This window comes from Salvia splendens, chromosome 6, assembly GCF_004379255.2.
Source record: "Salvia splendens isolate huo1 chromosome 6, SspV2, whole genome shotgun sequence".
Classification (NCBI taxonomy): domain Eukaryota; kingdom Viridiplantae; phylum Streptophyta; class Magnoliopsida; order Lamiales; family Lamiaceae; genus Salvia; species Salvia splendens.
The window spans coordinates 16,522,682-16,541,860 of NC_056037.1; the positions used below are offsets into that span (position 1 = coordinate 16,522,682).

The following is a 19,179-nucleotide window of genomic DNA, read 5'->3' on the forward strand; positions in this document are numbered from 1 at the left end:
AAAATATAAAATAATTGGGACGTCCGTATCGGGTCACCTTTGCACAATGGCGGACGTCCGGCACGCCGGTCGGACGTCCGCCGGGACGGGCGCCATTGCGGATGCTCTAATGCCCTTAGTGAAAAGAGCTTTTTCAGCAAAAATGTTCATCAAGAAATCTCTACGAAATAGTATGGGAGACCAACTATTACGTGATTGTTTATTGTGATTTAATTTATAGAAAATTATTTTGTTTAATTTTAATTTGAAAATTGTTTTTGGATTCTATTCTACCAATATGTTGTTTCATTTTTCTCTCTCTAAAATTTTTTGTCTACGAAAAATTCTCAGAAGTCAAAATAGTAGAAAACCAATGAGCGATGTATGCTTAATATTATGTACATCGAATAAAGAAAAAAAATATTCATTATGTTCTTATCATTCAATGATCAACAAGAATGATTTATCTCATTGTGGTCATATCTAGTACTATAAAACTAGTGTTATTCGCATTCCCCAGGTTAGGATATTTTAGGCTAGATACTACAGTCGTTCACGATAGATAGTTCCATTCCTATATAGTACATATTTAATTCCATAAAGAGATAGGGTGATAGACCTTGAGTACTAATTTGACCACCTTTTCCCCAACAATAAAAAATAAATTCAAGAGAAAAAAAGCAACATTACAAAAATTCATTCTTCTCATAAAACTAGGGAATAAGGTTGGATATAGACAAGCGGCTTGAACCATGCTTTTAGTATATACCCTAATATACATGATGTTGGTGGTGCATGTTCAATACTACCATATATGTGTTGGACCAGTCCAACCTGGTTGTAGTACACCGAAAATTCATTCAACGTTCTTTCTTGTTGCCAACTACTTCGAAGAAAACAATGCACTCTTTGGATCCACCGAACACGTAATAGATTTGACAAACACCAGCTACTGTGAGTCGATCTTATCCACTAAGTAGTAGCCTATATTGTATATTTGACGATTGTAGTGAATTCTATGGCCAATATTCTATCGGCGCTTACTTTGTTAAATAAAGTTGATTGGTTCAAGAAGTTGATATTTTTGTTCAACTCAGTCACAACAAAGAATGCATGTTAGATCCATAGTCGTTGGTGAGCTACTACTTCAAGAATCAACTTCGGATGTATGTCATTGTATCCACCGATGTAGGCACGTCTCCATGTCAACGAACAATTCTTCCATTCTCAATGCATGCAATCTATTCTACCGAGCATGCCGGAGAAACCATGTACCATCTCATGCAAAATTGATCAAGAAGTAGACGTCATGGACGGTCGGGCTTCTTAAACAAGTGTCACGAAAATCCTCGATGACTGCAATAAAATTTCTTCACGCGCTAATGACCTGTGGACTTAGCAAGGGCACTTGTTAAATAGGTCTTGAGAACCGTTGTATGCAAGCTGCCGAATCAATGTCGTGCACTTATGCAATGTTGAGTGTCCATCACTTCCAATTCCGTCGTGCACTTCTGCAATGCACAAAAAACAACGATCTGGGCATGCAAAACTAACACCAAACAAAGATGGACACCACAGGTGCTCTTATGCAAAATAGTCCCGGACGAGGCGTGCAACAACTTCTCACGTTCTCACAGTAGTACGACCTAGGTCACCAAGGGATTGAAACTACAGCCCTCGGTTGCATCCGTCTTTCCACCATACGGTCGGGTGCCAATAATTGAACAACATCCTCGATATCGGAAGTATCATCTTTTCCGTGAGGATCCATCAAATTGTAGAGATAAAATTATAGATGACAATGCGTTGATGTCAAATAACAAAATTATCAATTTCGTTAAGTAGAACATTGTCATGCGTTGATGTCAAATACCCATAACGCTATTATACATGAATGGCGAAAATCCTCAAACTATATAATCATGAAAATGATGCGTGACCTGACTAGTGAAATCGTTACAATAATAAAAAAGGAAAAGGGAAAAAATCACTCCTACAAAAATGTCACATTTGAACAAAATCCGCAGCAAATTACTGTAAGTAAAAAACAGATGCAGCACGAGATCAGGCTGCAGGTACACAGTAAGACGAGCTGAAGGCCGGAGGTAAGACGCATACCAAATGAGGCCCCGGTGGGTTGCAACTTATATTTGCCTTGTCAACATCCGGCAATCCGAGTTGAGGTGGCCGGACATATCCAGCAACAAGAGGAAGGCATAATATTGAGATCACTATTATGGAACCTGTTAGAATATCATGAATTGTTTAAGTGTCCATAGCTTAATAGGAGATGGCAACGACAATCAGACAGCGTTAATTACCTTGTTTTGTGGAGAGTGATGTGTATCCTCTTTTTCTTCCAGCTACCATCCAGTTTTCTGAATTAACATTGACTTCATACAACACTTCATCCTGTCACACAGGAAAAATAATGATTTACGAGTATGAATGCAATGCGAATAGTACACAGTTAATGGTTGCTGATTGTGTAATAGATATGTTGAAACAGTGGGAACATGATCTTCGCCAACCATCTGCATCGTTATGGTCTATAATCTACTATAATGCGCAATTCTTGTGTCAATTGTCCTAGAGACCGTGTCATTAAGCCACGGCGAATCTAACTTGGACAGCTCTAGTCATCATTCCAAACTTGGGAATACTCATTTTGGACTGATAGAATTGAAATACAGAACAGACTAAAATTACGTACAACGTCATCAGAATCCACGTCCTTGCCCGAGTCCTTCAACCTTTCAACTCTCCACTTCATGGTAACAAGTTGCCCAACTCGGAGACCATTTGAAGGAAGAGGAAGGAAACCAACTGCAAAGCAAGGGTCAAGTACTGGTCTTTGTAAAACAAGAGCGCTCCTAAAGGTCAAAGGGTCTGTTTCATTTTCAGGTCCAGTAAGTTCCTTAGTTACGGGGCTATGAGCTCCAAGATTTCTGTCACCAGATATTGTATATCTGATATTTAATACACTGATTGGATCCAATTCCTCTCCATCTGCGAAAGTAAGATTAACTAATTAGATAGAAACACATCGCATTTCTCTGTTAAAGAATAAATTAAAAAAGAAGAGACGAGAATGCACCAGTTCATACTAGAAATATAGCTACACTTATCTACGGATATTATGCATGGATTATATGCGAGCCTATTTCAATTATCAGTAAGAAAATGCTTTAAAAGTGGCAGATATGAAAGAACGAAGAAAGAACATGAGAGAACTTAACCAGAAAGCTGGGCCTACCTTTGGCTGGTGTATCTACCACGCAGATGCTAAACAGAATTCCAGCTCTTGATTTAGAAGAAACAATAAGAGGAAAGAACTTAGACACCGGTCTCCCATCACCTTTCCCAGTATGAGCAAAGCCATCCTGAAGATCTAGCCAAGCATCAGAGACGGTCAGCGAAGCTTTCACCTGCGACTGCAAAATTACCTGAGAAAGATGGGAGGAAAAGGGAACCAACAATTAGAAGGCACTGACCAATTCACACTGATGGGGATGGTCGATATATCATTGAGATTTACAGTCTAGCTTCATGTGAACTTCGACATGTACATTATTTTTCACATTTTCTGGTTCTAGTCATTTTGTAGATCTTTTCTGCTCTGATTTTATCTTCAGACAATTCTTTCATCTTCTTTCATTTCCTTTTGCTTCTTATTCCCCACCATCTGTTTCATTTTATTTATTTGTTTATTTTGTTTGGGGAAACCGGGGGTGGGGGGTTAAAAGGACAGGATATCAGATGATCAGGTGAGAACTTGGTAAAGCTGTAATATTATGCCAAAACTTGAACAACTACTATTTGTTACACTAAAAAATAAAATAAAAGAAAAGAAAGAAAAGTGTAGGGTAGTTTGAAGAGGGTGCATTGTAAAGTTGCACAGTGAAATTGCAGCATATATACCTGCAAGAGCAAAGTACCATCACTGCATTTGTCTGCGACGCGTGTAGTCACATAGAAAGGATCCGTAAAATGCACAGCTACTGTCCTGTGATGTAATCCTATTTATTTCAGTCTTGAGTTACTACTAAAAGTAGGATTCGGAAGAAAACTAAAGTAAAAGCAAAATAAAAAGGCTGGTACTTCTCAAATGTCTGGTTATGAGAAACTCCAAAATCAAGTCTCAGAGCAATCGTCCTCAATCCATCCACAATACTTTGTCTCTGAGAAACTGTACCTGAAAAGAACACAAAAAAGAAATAGTTACTTAAAGCATTAAACCATAAATCTTTTAAGTTCGATGTATCAAAACTTTTGTGATACCAACCTGCAGGAGTCCCCTCAGCTAAGCCATGACTGATGGCCTTTAATGGAATCCATAAGACTGAAGTTATATTGCTTGTCCAGTCAGGCAAATTGATCTTGCCATCTTCTAGGCTCAATTGCTTCACGTCAGCAGATACTGGAGAATGATTGTCAGGTGGATTATCCGAGTGGTCAGTGTTATTTGCCCCAAATTCATGCTTCTCAATTTCGATTTCATGCTTCTCTGCAATGCTCAAGCCAGGGCCAGTGTCTATGTGCAGTACAGCACCCTTAAGGGAATAATTTATTGGTTTAACAATTATCCCAACCCACTGTGTTTCATTCATCAGTAAAGCGGATGAAACAGCAGCCGCAAGATCAACCAGAGACCTTGGTCTGGCCACCTAGATAAATATATGAAGTTAGAAACCTCTATTCTTACTATGCACAACACACAGTATGACATGTAAATTAATGTGCCATCATCACATGTACAATTCTATATCACCAGCTCAGCAGAATGTGTAGCTCAACTCATGAAAAAAAACTACACACATAATACCTTCAAGACGGGTCTTGTTGGCTTTTCAAAACTCATAAAATCATCAGTGTCTGCAGGTCCACCTTTCGAGAAACTATGTGATCTAAATCTTAATTGACCAATCTGTCCTGTGAGAGCCCCCAACACATAGGAACCTGGTTTCTGTGGGGGTAAAGAAACTGTAATATTGTTCCTGCCGGGCATTAGCACAATAGCTTCAGAGCTCTTTATTGCCTGAATACATAAGAAGCTTGGGTTACCCTTTTTATGCAAATGATGAAGGTGTGAAAACATGGCATGGAGGAAGTTTGATGATCACGAGGAAAGTGTACCTTAGCACCCTCATCATTACTATTGGTAGCTGTAAGCATAACACTAAGTGATTCAAGAGTAATATCATCTGGAAACCCACTCCATAGAGCAACTGTGAGTGTGCCAGGGTCCCCATCACAAAGCTCTAGAGGAGGTCCCTGATTGCTGGAAAATGTTATTAAGGAAGAGACATCTAGTGGCACAGGATGCTCCATTTCACTATGAGCAAGACGGACAACTTCAGACTGAAATGCCTGTCGTTCCTTGGGTAAGAACAACCCTTTATCTAAGGACAACAATTTCACACAAGAAGATAAGTAGCCAGCTTGATCACTCAATATCTTTTGACACTCGGCCAAATTTGGAAGAACTTCTGCCAGCAAGTTCTCCCATCCTTCACCCGCATAAAGAGCACAAACTTTCTCATACAAATTTGCTGCAAGATCATAATTTTCGTGCTTATGGTGCACAGCTGCAATTTCACCATCAAGGACAACTCCATGTCTCTTCCACCAAGAACGATGATAATTGTTTGCAGCACCCTTAGACAGATCTAGATATTTTTTCTGGAAAATGGAAATCAAACAGATATTTGATGAAATGATAGTAACACATAGCTCTGGAGAAATTATAACACAGTAGAGGTAACTTAACATAGGTCAGTAAAGGATTAAACTTTAACTATTACGGAGTACTATTTTAAAATATTAAAGAATGGGTATGCTCTAAGAAGAGTTACCAACCAAACAATCCCAGTCACTCTTGATAACAGTGCTTCTACTTCCAAAGTCCATTTAGAGATCATTTTCCTAAGCTTTATAAAACAATAGTAAGCTCCAAAATCATACGTTCAGACTTTTTGCGAACAATCTATCAACCATTCAGATAAAACAGCTAAGAGAGCTTATGATGTTTCTAAGAAGTAATTCAACAGCTCTATTCTTAGAAAGAGCTTAATAAGGTATAAAATCTCATTTGTCATAAGCTCCCTCATTGAATACTACAGGATACGGTATCTTAGATGCCCTCAACAAGTCTCAAGTTTCAATCATAGATCTAATTAATTTTGTTCAGATATCAAATCATAAGGTTAGTAACCAGACCTGATGAGGTTCACAACTGAGTCATTGACACAGAGTAATCCAATCTATTGAGGTCAGATTTTAAAGGTATACATCTACACTATATATTGCCACTTGACATTGACAATAGTTTGAGAGAACTTCATTAGAATGTAGAGACATGAAAATCAATCACCTCAAATTCCTCAACAGAGGATAAACTTTTCCACAACTCTGCATCAGAAATTGTATTCCTTAAAGCATGCTCAGCAGCAACAAATATCTCTGCAAGTCTCATAGGCCGGTCAATTGAACCATCAAAGTTTCCAGGTGAAGACAAGGTCCTTGACATGGAAACATTGCTCACTCTTTGCACCGCGGATGGAGTTCCTGAACTGTCACTAACAGAGGTCTGAGAGGAATCGAGAAAATTTTCCATTTTAATGCAGTTATATGCATGCATATCCCATACACAACTAATTAAAAGTAACAGTATACAGCCCCTAGTATTATTTAGAAGTTCAGTTTGCCAGGCAGGACAACTGTAAGCAGAGAATAAGAACTCAGAAAGGTTTTTTTCTTATTCAATTAAAAAAAGTCTTTCGCTTATTATATAGTATTATATTTACTGAAGTACATCCCATAACTAATGAATTCTTCCATGTCATATTTAAAAAATAATGAACAAAGTTGTCTCCATTAATCTGCATACAAGTGAAAGTGAGACTACATGTCCCACCAGTGAGAAAAGAAACCATTTAAAAAACCAACAAAAACCCAAGACTATATAAAGGCCCACGCCCAACTCCCAAATCGGTCTATCAATAACCTTTTTATAATGTGTATAACTCAAGTTTTCGGCTTCTATCTATTCTACCCATGATTTTCTAGGCATGAATTATCTCCATATCCTTCACCTATAAACTTTCTCCAGTATTCTTAAGTAATAGCAACATCATGAGTACTTCCAAACAGATAGTGTATGTATATTCAGAACATTTTTTTTGTAATTGAATCAGGACTTTTTGGTGTTAAGCACTGTTTTGATTTTCCTTGGAAGAATCTCTATTACTAGATACCCGAACCAAACAGAAATCTGGCTTAGTTTATAATCATTTTTTTATCTGTTTAGGTCATTTTATTGTTTAAAGTAACTTGATCAGATCAAAATGTGTATAGCTGAATCTATGCAAACTGGAAAGTTTCATTACCCATCACCAGACCTAGGACGGCCGTCAAACAAGTCAGACATATTTCCAGCTGAAAGAGATGCTCTACGACGATTTGCCTCGCGCAAAAGAACAGATGGTTCCAAAGGAAGGGGCTTCCTCTGAATGCCGAAGTGCTTAAGTCGTGGAGATTCTTGGAGAATCATCTGCACAACCAGTGTAGAATATAGTTATTACATGCATTTTCATGATTATATCAATAAATATGTACCAATAATATGCACACATCTTGAAGATGGGTATGCGGGAAATATCTCCAATTATGATTCTATGAAGCAAGGCAATTAGTGAAAAGGGAAAAAAATGAAGCTAAGACATTTTGGAATGAAAATTGTGAATTCTGTTCGGTTGGTAGTTTGAATGTTGACAAAAAGAAAATCATAAGATAAATCCTTATTAAAGCACAACCATTTAGCAACATGATTATCGTATCAGATAACGCCTCTTTAAAAATCCTCCAACTAAGCTATTTAAAAGATATACTGAAAGCATTTTGTTTAATAGTTTCGCTATGTATTGATGTGCAACATTCCATTGTTATTGTTCAGACTTACCTTTTCTTTTGCAAGCACCTCAGATGAAGCATCAGGTGGAAGTGGTGGCCAAACTGCTGGCTTAGGCCAAGGCAACATGCTGAGTGAAGCACTACAAGGAAATACAAGAGTTATAGCACTGTGCAGGAAAATGTAGAATTCTTTATGGTGATCAACAGATTGACTAAGGTTCTCCTGGCAGAAAACTTTCCTTTTATCAACATTACCAAGCATATCATTTCTGTAAAAGCTCATATCAAGAATAGATCTTTCACAGAATAAGAGCTAAATAGTGCTAGATCTAGTATTTCTGGGGAGGAATACAAAGAACCAATACAAGATTATAGTAAAATTGAGTGCATACCTGTTAACAGGACTTCTTTCAATATCTGATCCATAGCCAACTAAATGCCCTAGCCGCATAAACTGCCATAAAAATAAATTATGTCAACTGAGAGCTACCTTTACTCTGGTCAGAAACTGGGAAAACAAATATGATATGTCCCTCTCCTGACAGGTGGGGGAAAGGGGTAATAATGTTCAAACCAAATTAAAACAGTATCTCAAAGCCTACTATCCTAACAAATATCAGCATTTTATGACCAATCTCCAGGAAAATATACATGCTCTGCACTTGTGTTGGCAAGGAAACAGGATGATGCTATACACTTTTCGGTATCTAAAATTATTCTTGTGAAATTGTATTATGACCTTTGTATGACATAAAGTATGTAACTCCCCTTGGACACGGTAAAACTCCTTTTCAACATCAGGTGCTGCTAATCCATCTTCGTAGTTAGAAGCAGTTGCACCAATTAACGCCAAGCAAGCTGTGATCACCCAGACTTCACGCATACAAAATGGCAACATACTCTGAGAAAACCCAGCAAATAAAAGGTGAAAAATCCAACATAGTTTCTTAAGATAAAAAAACATCAGAACTTAATGCTAATACCTCATGCAAAGCCAATGCCCCTGAGAAGCTGATTATGAATGAATAACCTCTTGATGCAACCTCAAATGGACGTTTTAATTTGAAGAGAAGCTGAAGTCACAGAAACCCTTTCAGAGCATGCGTGAAGGTTCAAGCAAAATATAATGAAAGAAGCAAAAAATTTCTCTGGAAAAAAGCAAAATGATTAACTCATATGGAACAGTCAATTCACTGAGATGTCAACAACATAATTCTTGATCTTAAATATTGTAGAAGAAAACAAAATAATGGAAAGGGAAGCCTGTATTATGACAGAGCATCATGGCATACAAGATACATATTGCAAAACAAACCTAAGTACATATACAACAACTTTCATACCTTTGCTTGACAGGAAAATAAATACTGCCTGAACTCGAACTCCCTAAAAGAGTCATCTTGAACAATCTGAGCTAATGCTTTTTTCCCAGAGTCAAGCAGTGTAGCCTGATCATCTCCCTTCTCCATTCCTCCAAAGTCCCTCTGCTTTCCTGCCATATTAACTGGAATGCAGGACAGAGAAATGAAATTTTTAAAAATACAACAACCAGCATGTCAGAGTTTCAACACCCTCCTTCCACCCACCAAAGCCCCTTTTTCCATGAAATAAATCAACAGTTCATCTTTAATTTAAAAAATGAATTGTTTCATTCAGAAAAGCAAAAGAACAATGATGAGCACCAATTACACAAATACAATCCTATCTTTTTATTGTTCAAATCATCTTGAATTCCAAAAACATTAAAAAGTAAGATAGGACATTTGTGAAGCACCTGTTTCCAAATAGCAGAGTTCAAGCTCATCATATTCACGTAAAGCATCTTCATGGAGATGAGCAACTTCGAACATAAAAGCCAAACTTTCCTGTCATTAAGGGGAATATCATTAGTATTAATAGTATATGACAAGAAGCCCCACAAACTTTACAGGATTGAGTTAAGTTGATATGAAAAGGGCCAAAGGTGTCAGAAATTTGCATATAGCTGTACAAAAATATCTATGAATAGTCGTCGTTGCAGAATCAAGAAACATATTGGTGGGATTTTGTGGCACTTTATAACAGGATAAAATAGTAAGTGAGGTGCCAAATTGCCTACCATTTGCAAAAAGGACAATAATTAGTTTGGAAAAATCAACATTCCCTATTAAGGCTTCATGCCACTCTTTTAGAAACTAAAGACTGGACTCAATATCAGGCCCCTCTGTATCATTCACCTAGACATCAACTGTTTCTTACTTTAAGACTAGATGTCAGTAGTCCAAACCCACAGTGCTATAATCTTTTGCATTCTTTCCTATCATATGTAACCAAAAGCTCCTCATATGTGCTATGTATACTAATTACTTCTAGGAATGAGATATGGAAATATTCTCTCCCAAAAATTAAGAAGCAAATAATACTACTGGATTATAATACATGTATCTTTGAGCTATTGTCAATCAGCAATTTATGCAGGACCCCATTTGTTTATATTCAGCAATTCAGTTATGCAGCTTCACGTTTAACTATATGTCTAGTATCATCATTAACTGAAGTATCCCAAAAGCAATCACAAGGCTTGTCTCCACTGTAATTTCCCTGAATCAGATATCAGATCTTAGGTAACTTTCTAAACTTGCGAGTACTAAATGAGGGCTTTTATTCTATTTTCTTTGTTCTTGGTCAAAGCCACAATCGCCTGGGCAAGAGGTTTGTCTGGGCCTGTTTCTGATGTTGTTAGCGCTTTGGAAAAGGAATATACAACTATATTTTCTAGAAAAAGAAAAAAAGTATAGATAGTTCCTAAGTAGCAACACAGTGAGCTTACAGCCTTACACTATATTTTCTGAATGGGCTTTTGACTGATTTACAAAAATAACTTTAAAAAATCTGTAACAACAAAAGTACCTTCAGAATGAAAAAATTGCAGAAGTTCCAAACAGGCATGAATCTCTGTTCGCTGAGCTTTCGAATTTCTTCTTCATAAAACAGAATACGTCTATCAAGTGTATTTCTGATGCATTCCATAATTTTACCCTCCAAATCATCCCAGAAATTTGGATCAGGTCCATGAATATCCAATTTGCAGCACCTATATGAAGCAATTGAGAGACTGTCAAATTAGGATTGCATGTCTATGACTGTAAGAAATTTTGATTTGTATTCACTTGATCCTTTCCACTCACAAAATTGTAGCCCGCATGAGAAAACAGATACATTTATGTTACAGTTGTAATTCCACTATCAGTTAAAATATAGAAGTTCACAACATTTGACTATACGCCAGCATAAAGCTAAAGAAACAACATGTTTCCAGTGGAAGTCTAACCTTTCCCTCTTTTTGGAGCTGAAATCAACTTCAAGTTTTGCAAATACTTTTTTGGCCATCTTGGTGGCCTGATCGTTGTGAGCTGGTGCTTTAGACACATAAACAATAAACCATTCTCGATCATCATTTTGAACTATTAATTTGAGTCGCGGTTTAAGAATGTTCTTGAACTCGTCAAGATCCTACAAGTTCAGGAAAAATTTACACATTGAAAAAAAACATACAAACGAATAAGGAAAATGATGAAAACAGTTAGCCCACAGAGAATAGAAGTCCCAGCAAGTGGGGTGATAAAGTATAACTTCAACATATCTCATGCCAAAATTCTTACCTCGCAAGTAACAAGAACAATAGTTGCATACGGCTCCCGGAACCAAAACAATGACTGCTCTTGAGGAAACCTACTACGTAGTCTTGCATCCGTTGTCAGTATAAATTCAGCAGGTAGTTCATCAACAAGCACAGGATTGCGGGTCTTGTTGTTAAGAGATGCCCTTTTGAAAGGCAACCTCTCTTCAAAGCCCTTCTTGATGGTAGGCCACAAATCACTTACATCCTCAACTAAAACAAAATAAAGCAATACTAGTAAACTACCATATCAACAAATACCAGAAGGCTTCACAATTCATCTCTCCCTTTCTCCGTCATATCAAGTACACAACTGATTAAATGCGCAAATACTGCTTTGTATAAACAAAAACTCACAATCAATGCCGACTTTTTATTAGCTTTCTGCATCCAAAACATTTGACGTACAACACAATTCAAGGTAACAATCTGCAATAGCTCATTCTGATACTTAATCAAAATCCGCAATGAGTAACATTTAACTATTCGAATTAAAATGATCATACGAAAAGCAATTCTTCTTCAACTGGATCAAAATGCTATACTCACGTACATAGATCAATGCAATCAATATAGTATCTAACAATGAGCAGGCAATTAACTCTTAAAAAGGCACAATTAAGCCCCAGAGACAATCAAAACCCCAACCAAACTAGGCGGCAGCGAGAAGATAGAAAAATTGAAAATGGAGTTACCGGAGAGAACGATGTGAGCGAATGATGATTTGATGCTCTGAAACTGAGGCAAAAAGGTCGCCATATCTTCAGCGATCTGCGGAGAGCATGAGTGAGTGGAGATCGGAGAGCGAGAGAGCGTCAGTAGAGGAAAGGTGAGGACGGTGAGAGATGGGGAAACTCTTTTGCAGCTGCCGATTTAATCGCGGTCAGCAGATTTGCTTGCTGCCTTGCTCCCATCCAACTTGGGATCCATGGATTTGCATTTTGGAGGAAAACACGTTTTATTTTGTTTATCACTCCGCCAACTGAACTCGCTCTGCCAACAAAAGCGCTTTTTACTTTCACAGTTGTGGTCACTCATCACACGGTAGTTTCTTTTGAGGTTTTAGCTGAGTTATTTTTTTTTAAACAATCTTTCTCTCTCTTACTTTTCTTCTCTTTATCTATCTACATTTTTCATTTCCTACTTTATTATTCATTTACTTAACTCACTTAAAAAAATTTTCTTAAATCTAATACAAAAAATAAATACAACTACTACAAAGAGACGGAGTAGGGACAGAGAGAGTACTACAATTTGTAAAATACACGTATACCACTAATATTGAATCCAATATGTTTGAGTGTTATGGTTCATCAATTTAATAAGTCGAATCAGTGGCGGATCCATGTGAGAATAAAGGAGTATAAGTGTATCTAAAATAGTTCCATTTAAGTGGCAGTGGTAGAAGTCTCTCTATTCAACAATAGAGACGCGGGTTCGAATCTGTTCGAGGGCGTATTTTTGTGACATTTATAGATTCTAAATCCTTTTTTTAGTTTCTAAATTTGTATTTATCCCTCCAATCAGTATTCTAAATCCTTTTATTCAGTTATGGCGTATATCTATTTTTAGCTTTTTCTGGTATGATATATTTCAGTTTTACTTGTGAACCATTTTGTTAATTTTTTCTAATTAATTCATTTTTTTTCATTCCTCAATTTCTTTTGTGAAGAATTTTAATTATCGTGCATTTAATTTTTATCCTCTCAGTTACTAATGATTTTAAATTTTGTATATCTCTTAATCTTTTGGAACAATAGAAAATTGCTTTCAATTTCTATTACATTTAAGTTTACTAAGAAGATCTATTTTAAATAGTGGAAGCAAGAAGATCTATTTTAAATAATGGAAGGTAGTAATATCAAGACCTCACTCATTTTCATATACAATAAATATTTTAATAAAAAAATACTGATATAGATTATGATTGAAAAAGTGTATTAGAAAGAAGATATTAAAAGAATGGTTGAATTTTGAAACTTTAAGTCTCTATTAATTATCGTACACCAAAATAAAAAATCTTCAATCTGCCACTAAGTAGAATTAATAATTAATTGGTAGTTTAATAAAATTTAATGATTCTCAATTGTAAATTGATTTTTTGCAATAAGATTATAATTCTTAATTATAATTTATTAATCACGATTGACTTTTTGTGTAAAGATGACGAATTTTGTATGTCAATGCACAGAATATGTGGGTTTTAGAGCATCCACAGTGATGCGGAATTCCTGGCAGAATTTTCCGCGGAATTCCCAAAAACACCTTCTGCCACGTCATAAGGAATTCACACTGCACTGTCACGTCATAAGGAATTCCCACTGCACAAGGGCAGAATTCCCTACGGAATTCCCGAAGGAATTCCCACAATTATAAAAATTCACAAATTCACAAATTAGACAATTTCTGGAAGTAAACAATTTATGGAATTAAAATTTTGACGCGAATATAGGAACCGAAAAAAAAATATTTAATGCATTAAACGGGAATTCCGTGAGCGTCAACGCAATGACGGACGTCCGCACGGAATTACGCGGAACGCCGCGGAACTGCGAATTCCTTTGCGGAATTCCTTATCCGTTCCTGGGACGCGCAATGGCGGACGTCCGCCACGGAATTCCCGCACGGCTGTTGGAATTCCGCTTGGACGTCCGCCATTGCGGATGCTATAAGACCATCCACAATGCCGCCCAGCCGACCGCCCAGCCGAGCGCCGGCGCTGGGCGGTTCGCTGGGCGGTCTATTGCAGTCGCCCAGCGGGCGAATGGAGAGAGAAACCGCGCAGCGCTGGGCGGTCGCGTGGCGCTGGGCGGTCCGCTCAGCGCTATTGCAGCGCCTGGATCGCCCAGCGCACCGCCTAGCGCGAAATTTAAAATTTTTTTTTTTCGAAACACTATATATACGCGCTTTGCTCGTCATTTTCATTCGCACCACTTGTTTTAACGAGTACTCTCTCTATCTTAATTTCTGTACAAGATCAACAAGGGAAATGGATCTCAACAACGAGCCTAGTTCCGGGAGTAGCGGGTCACAAACTCCGTCGATCCCCGTGGGAAGTGGATGGGGTCAGATGCCCGGGTACTACAACATGTACCCGTGGCAGCAGATGTATTCCGGGATGCCAACCGGGGGGAGTCCGCAGGGGGGTATCCGGCAATACCGGGGTGGGCACCAACGGGATGGGCACCCGGGATGCAGATGATGCCCGGGGGGATACCGCCGACACAGAGGACTCCGGGGGTCGTACCGGCTACACAGTGGACTTCTGGGGGGTCCCCGGCGACGGCGGGGGATGTCTATCGCCCCAGTTTAGATTTTTCGACTGGTTCATCGCACACATCGACCCAAACGCCCTTGGGGTTTGATAGTTTCTCCTTAGATGACTTGGTGTTTGATACTCCCGGAGCTCCGGAAACTCTCGTTGAAGAGGGGGGCAGAGCGGGGGCGTGGCGCCCCCGCGAAGAAGGGCAAGAAGAAGGTCGGCGAGTCGTCGCAGCCGGGTGAGGAGGAGGTACGGAGGAGGTGGACGGACGAGGAGAACGTCGTGCTCTGCAAGGCGTGGGTGAGTGTTTGCGACGATCCTCTCGTTTCGAACGAGCAGAGGATCGTCAACATGTGGGGCAAGATAGCAGCAGCCTACAAGAGATTTTGCCCGGAGGGGAGGCCACGCAACGGGGAGGATTGCCGGAAGGCCTGGAACCGAATTAGGGGTGCGGTCTCCCGATTTTCAGGTTTGTACACCAACGCACTCCGCATGATGAGCAGTGGCCAAACGGAGAAGGACTGTAGGAGAATAGCTGAGAAAGCCTTCCCACTGAAGGGGGTATACAAGGACTTCACCTACTGGAACTGCTATCTTGTGCTGAACGAGTCCGAGAAGTTCCGAGTAGGTGTCGACTCTGGCTGGCCGAAGAAGCAACGACTGAACTACACCGGCGATTTCAGCGGCAGCAGCGGTGGTTCCCACGACCTCCCCGAGACGACGCAGGAGTTCCCCACGCCGCGTTCGGTCGGTGGCCGACCTCTCCCGATGGGGCTCAAGCGCCCTCAGCGGGAGGCGAGGGGAAACGCCGGGGCTTCCCAGGAGGTCCAGTCGGCACCCCCCCTTGGCCAATCCACCGAGGATCTCAAATTCTTCGCTCGCGCCCAAACGCGCGCTCAGTTGATCAAGACGATGGCCGAATGGCGGGTGGCGACGGATCCCGTGGAGAAGAGCGTGCTTCAAACCTTGCTCATGAGCCTGCAGGACGAGTTGGAGGCGGCACGGAGGGAGACCGGCGGCGACGGTGGTGGCAGCGGCGATGGTGGCGACAGCGACGGAGGCGGCGACGACGGAGACGAGGAGTGAATTGGCACTCCTTTTTATTATTGTATTTTTTTTAAAATTAATGTATTTTTTTAAATTATTGTACTTTTTTAAATTTTAATATTATTATTAAACTTTTCCCTTATATGTCTCGTAAATTAAATTTCGTATATTGTGTGATTGTTAATTATTTCATTTTGTATATATTTGTTAATAGTGATGTGGATATTATGTGGCTAGGCTATGGCTGGGCTATTTGCTTGTTTTGATGATGTGACAGGAGGATTTTGAGTGCTGATGATGTGGCAGTGGCTAGGCTATGGCTGGGCTATTGCTGGGCTATTCCTATTGTGGATGGTCTAAGATAAGTTAGGGTTTTTTATCTGGGCATGTCCTGCGTTTGGTCTCCAATTTAGAGTTTCAGACATGCCCAAGTAATTTGCCCCCCCCCCCGGGACTTTAGAATTCTGAACTTCATTATCCTATTTTCAAATTTCCTGAAATCCTCTCTCTACAGCTTTTCCTCTCGGGGTTCATTTCCACCGCCTAGGAAGAAGTCAAACGGTCGACAACCTCGCTCTGTCGGTCGATATCTACACTCCAACGAGGTAATCCGCTATCTATCACAGCTCTGCAATTGATACGGTATGAGTTTTAATGAAAATTGATACGGTAAAATAGAGAGACTAATGGATTGGAGTAATATATGCTAATGGAAAATGGGATCAAGGACAAATTCACCATAGTTTGATTTTGATTCATAGACTAAAATAGAAATATTGAAGTATTTCAATGAACTAATGTAGAGTATAAACTTTAATTTCTTTGTTGGCATTAGTTTAAAATTATGAGGTTGGTTTAGCAGTATACTTTATAACCTTTAGAGAAAATGTGTAGTACAATTCACTTGAGTTGAGCAATATTGTGCCTGACTATATATAGGAAAAATATATATACGTGGAATTCAACATGTCGATGGATTCTTGCTTTGGTGACAAAATATATGTATGCCATCTTCAACTATTTATATCAAATATAATTTTTTTTGAGTATATGGTACATTAAAAAATAATTTTATTCAATCATTTACATATAATTTAAACTTTATATCATTTCTAAGTATATATCTCATAAAATTTTTACAGTAGCTATAGTACATATCCAAATTTAATGTTGTTTTTTAGAAAAACACAAAAATAGATTTGAATTTGTAGTATGATTAAAGAAGTGTTGAACACAAAAAATGAGATTTGGTGTAAATTAGAGATAATCTTATACTCGAAGTCTTTCATTAATGTTATACGTACACTCAGTGACTCGGAGTTTTAAAAATTTTCTGTATAACAATTTTTCTTTGATTTTATTATTTTTCTATTCTTTAAAAAAATATAGTACTATAAAAATGGGTTCATAAAAATCTTCAAATTTGCATATAGTTAGTCCGAATGGGAATGAGAGAAATGAAAACTGAGCCTTCTTTGACTCACTCAATTCTACTTCAATTTACTTGTTTAGATGCATATTCTTGTCACTTATTAGCTAGAAACTTCTCTTAAATAAAACAAAATGACGAAAGTCGATTAACCACAACTTGAATTAGAATAGTTGAGGCTTCATAGCCAATTAAGCCTGAAAAAATATCATTCGGATCGGATGGATCAAACCAAAATTAGCTCGATATCAACTAGAGTACGGACGATTCACATCTCTAATTAAAATATACTACTACTAATAATATCAAGCTCATTTATATTATTAAACTAAATTAGTAAAATGGACTTAGTCATAACACATACGCACAAAATTAGTTGATATATTCCAATAGTGGAAAGTTCAAAATATTCCTAAGTAGACGTCCAATTTATTCTACAAGCCAGAGTGGACATTGATTGGGTTGAGCCAATTCAATTCCCTCTTATGCAACTTCATGATTATTTCCAAAATATTGCACTATATATACCCCTCTCTCAATAAACATTTTGCAAACCACTATAACCATATCTCATCATATAGTTTTGAAAATGGAGAGAGTCTCAATTTTCATGATTTATTGTGCTCTTTTTGGCCTAGTTTTTGTTAACTTTGCAGCAGCACAAACTGTGCATACAGTTGGAGACAACATGGGATGGAGAATTCCCACAAGTGCTTCTGTCTCTTACTCCAATTGGGCTTCTGGCAAAACATTCATGGTTGGTGATATCCTAGGTACGTCCACGTCCACGAGACTTATATAGTTGTTTCAGTTCTTTTTTATGGAGATATATACTGATTGTGTTTTACTTGCCAACAGTGTTCAACTTTATGACTAACGAGCACGACGTAGTCCAAGTGCCCAAAGCCTCGTACGATGATTGCAGCGACGACAATGCCATTGGCAACATCATCACCACCGGACCGGCCAATATCACCCTTGACATGGCCGGAGAGCGCTACTACATCTGCAGCATAGGCAGACACTGCGAAGCGGGACAGAAACTAAACATCACAGTAGTCTCATCATCCACCGGTGGTCCCACTCCGCCCGTGACTACCCCTCCCCCCGCCACACCCACCACTCCCCAGCCGGATGCATGTGCGCCAACGCCCGACGCTGAAACCCCAAGGCCAGGGGGAGCGCCACCGCCAACTGGACAGTCTGGACGTATTCCACCACCACCACCTCCTAATTCTGCCTCTGTTTCTCTAACTACCAGCTTCTTCTTTGTTATAGCTTCTGCTGCCTTAGCCTTCATTTTCTAAACATTTTTATCTTCGTTTTCCTGATTTTTCTTGCTCTAGTGTTGCTTGGATATATAGTAGTGCATTTTTATACTCCCTTGTTTATTGTGTATTGGAGTGAATTTATCTTCATTGGTTATGTTCCAATCTTGGCGCATTTTGTATTATTTTTTGTTGTGAGATAAATAAAATCGTTTATGTATGTATGAGAATTTGAGTCATTTGATATTTGTAGTCCATTTTAATGTAATAGTCATGAATGTTTGTTTTGCAGGTGTGTTAATATGCTACTATTAGGAGAAGATCATATAAAAGACGAGAATCTGACACGAACAAACATATGAAACAAATTACTAATAAATAACAACCACATTGGTTCATTTGTGGTGTTACAGTAAAATTTTACTATGTACTTAGTATTATCATGAATTCATAAATCAATTTTTGTTAATTCCATAGTTCATCGGAAATAATCTCTAATGTTCTGTCACATGCTAGAGTCATACTCTTCCGGCCACCAAAAATAATCTTTTTTCAAAGTCTTATTGCTTTCATTTTGGTTCGTCCGCCAAAAATAATCTTTTCACAATCTTATTGCTTTCATACT

The 19,179-nt window shown here is 38.5% G+C and overlaps 2 protein-coding genes across 4 annotated transcripts; one reads left to right on the forward strand and one right to left on the reverse strand.

Moving 5' to 3' along the window:
- Positions 1 to 1,785: 1,785 nt before the first annotated feature.
- Positions 1,786 to 12,504, reverse strand: LOC121808249 (trafficking protein particle complex II-specific subunit 130 homolog). 3 transcript variants are annotated; one of them, XM_042208646.1, is made up of 22 exons: positions 12,244 to 12,503; positions 11,906 to 11,977; positions 11,532 to 11,761; positions 11,201 to 11,382; positions 10,780 to 10,963; positions 9,665 to 9,755; positions 9,234 to 9,394; positions 8,874 to 8,963; positions 8,630 to 8,791; positions 8,283 to 8,344; positions 7,940 to 8,030; positions 7,368 to 7,531; positions 6,353 to 6,557; positions 5,116 to 5,661; positions 4,805 to 5,017; positions 4,265 to 4,646; positions 4,081 to 4,174; positions 3,901 to 3,985; positions 3,236 to 3,425; positions 2,693 to 2,988; positions 2,301 to 2,391; positions 1,786 to 2,222 (listed from the first exon to the last, which is right to left on the reverse strand). In XM_042208646.1, exons 4-22 carry the CDS (start codon positions 11,257 to 11,259, stop codon positions 2,044 to 2,046), a joined length of 3,345 nt encoding a protein of 1,114 aa, XP_042064580.1. In that variant the 5' UTR covers positions 11,260 to 11,382; positions 11,532 to 11,761; positions 11,906 to 11,977; positions 12,244 to 12,503; the 3' UTR covers positions 1,786 to 2,043. The 3 variants fall into 3 exon arrangements, with proteins under 3 accessions (XP_042064580.1, XP_042064578.1, XP_042064579.1); XM_042208644.1 differs by lacking the exon at positions 11,906 to 11,977 and having other exon boundaries at positions 12,244 to 12,504; XM_042208645.1 differs by lacking the exon at positions 11,906 to 11,977 and having other exon boundaries at positions 6,353 to 6,551.
- A 5,292-nt stretch (positions 12,505 to 17,796) lies between these two features.
- Positions 17,797 to 18,774, forward strand: LOC121807363 (stellacyanin-like). Its single transcript, XM_042207580.1, has 2 exons — positions 17,797 to 18,059; positions 18,145 to 18,774. Exons 1-2 carry the CDS (start codon positions 17,876 to 17,878, stop codon positions 18,591 to 18,593), a joined length of 633 nt encoding a protein of 210 aa, XP_042063514.1. The 5' UTR covers positions 17,797 to 17,875; the 3' UTR covers positions 18,594 to 18,774.
- Positions 18,775 to 19,179: the final 405 nt, after the last annotated feature.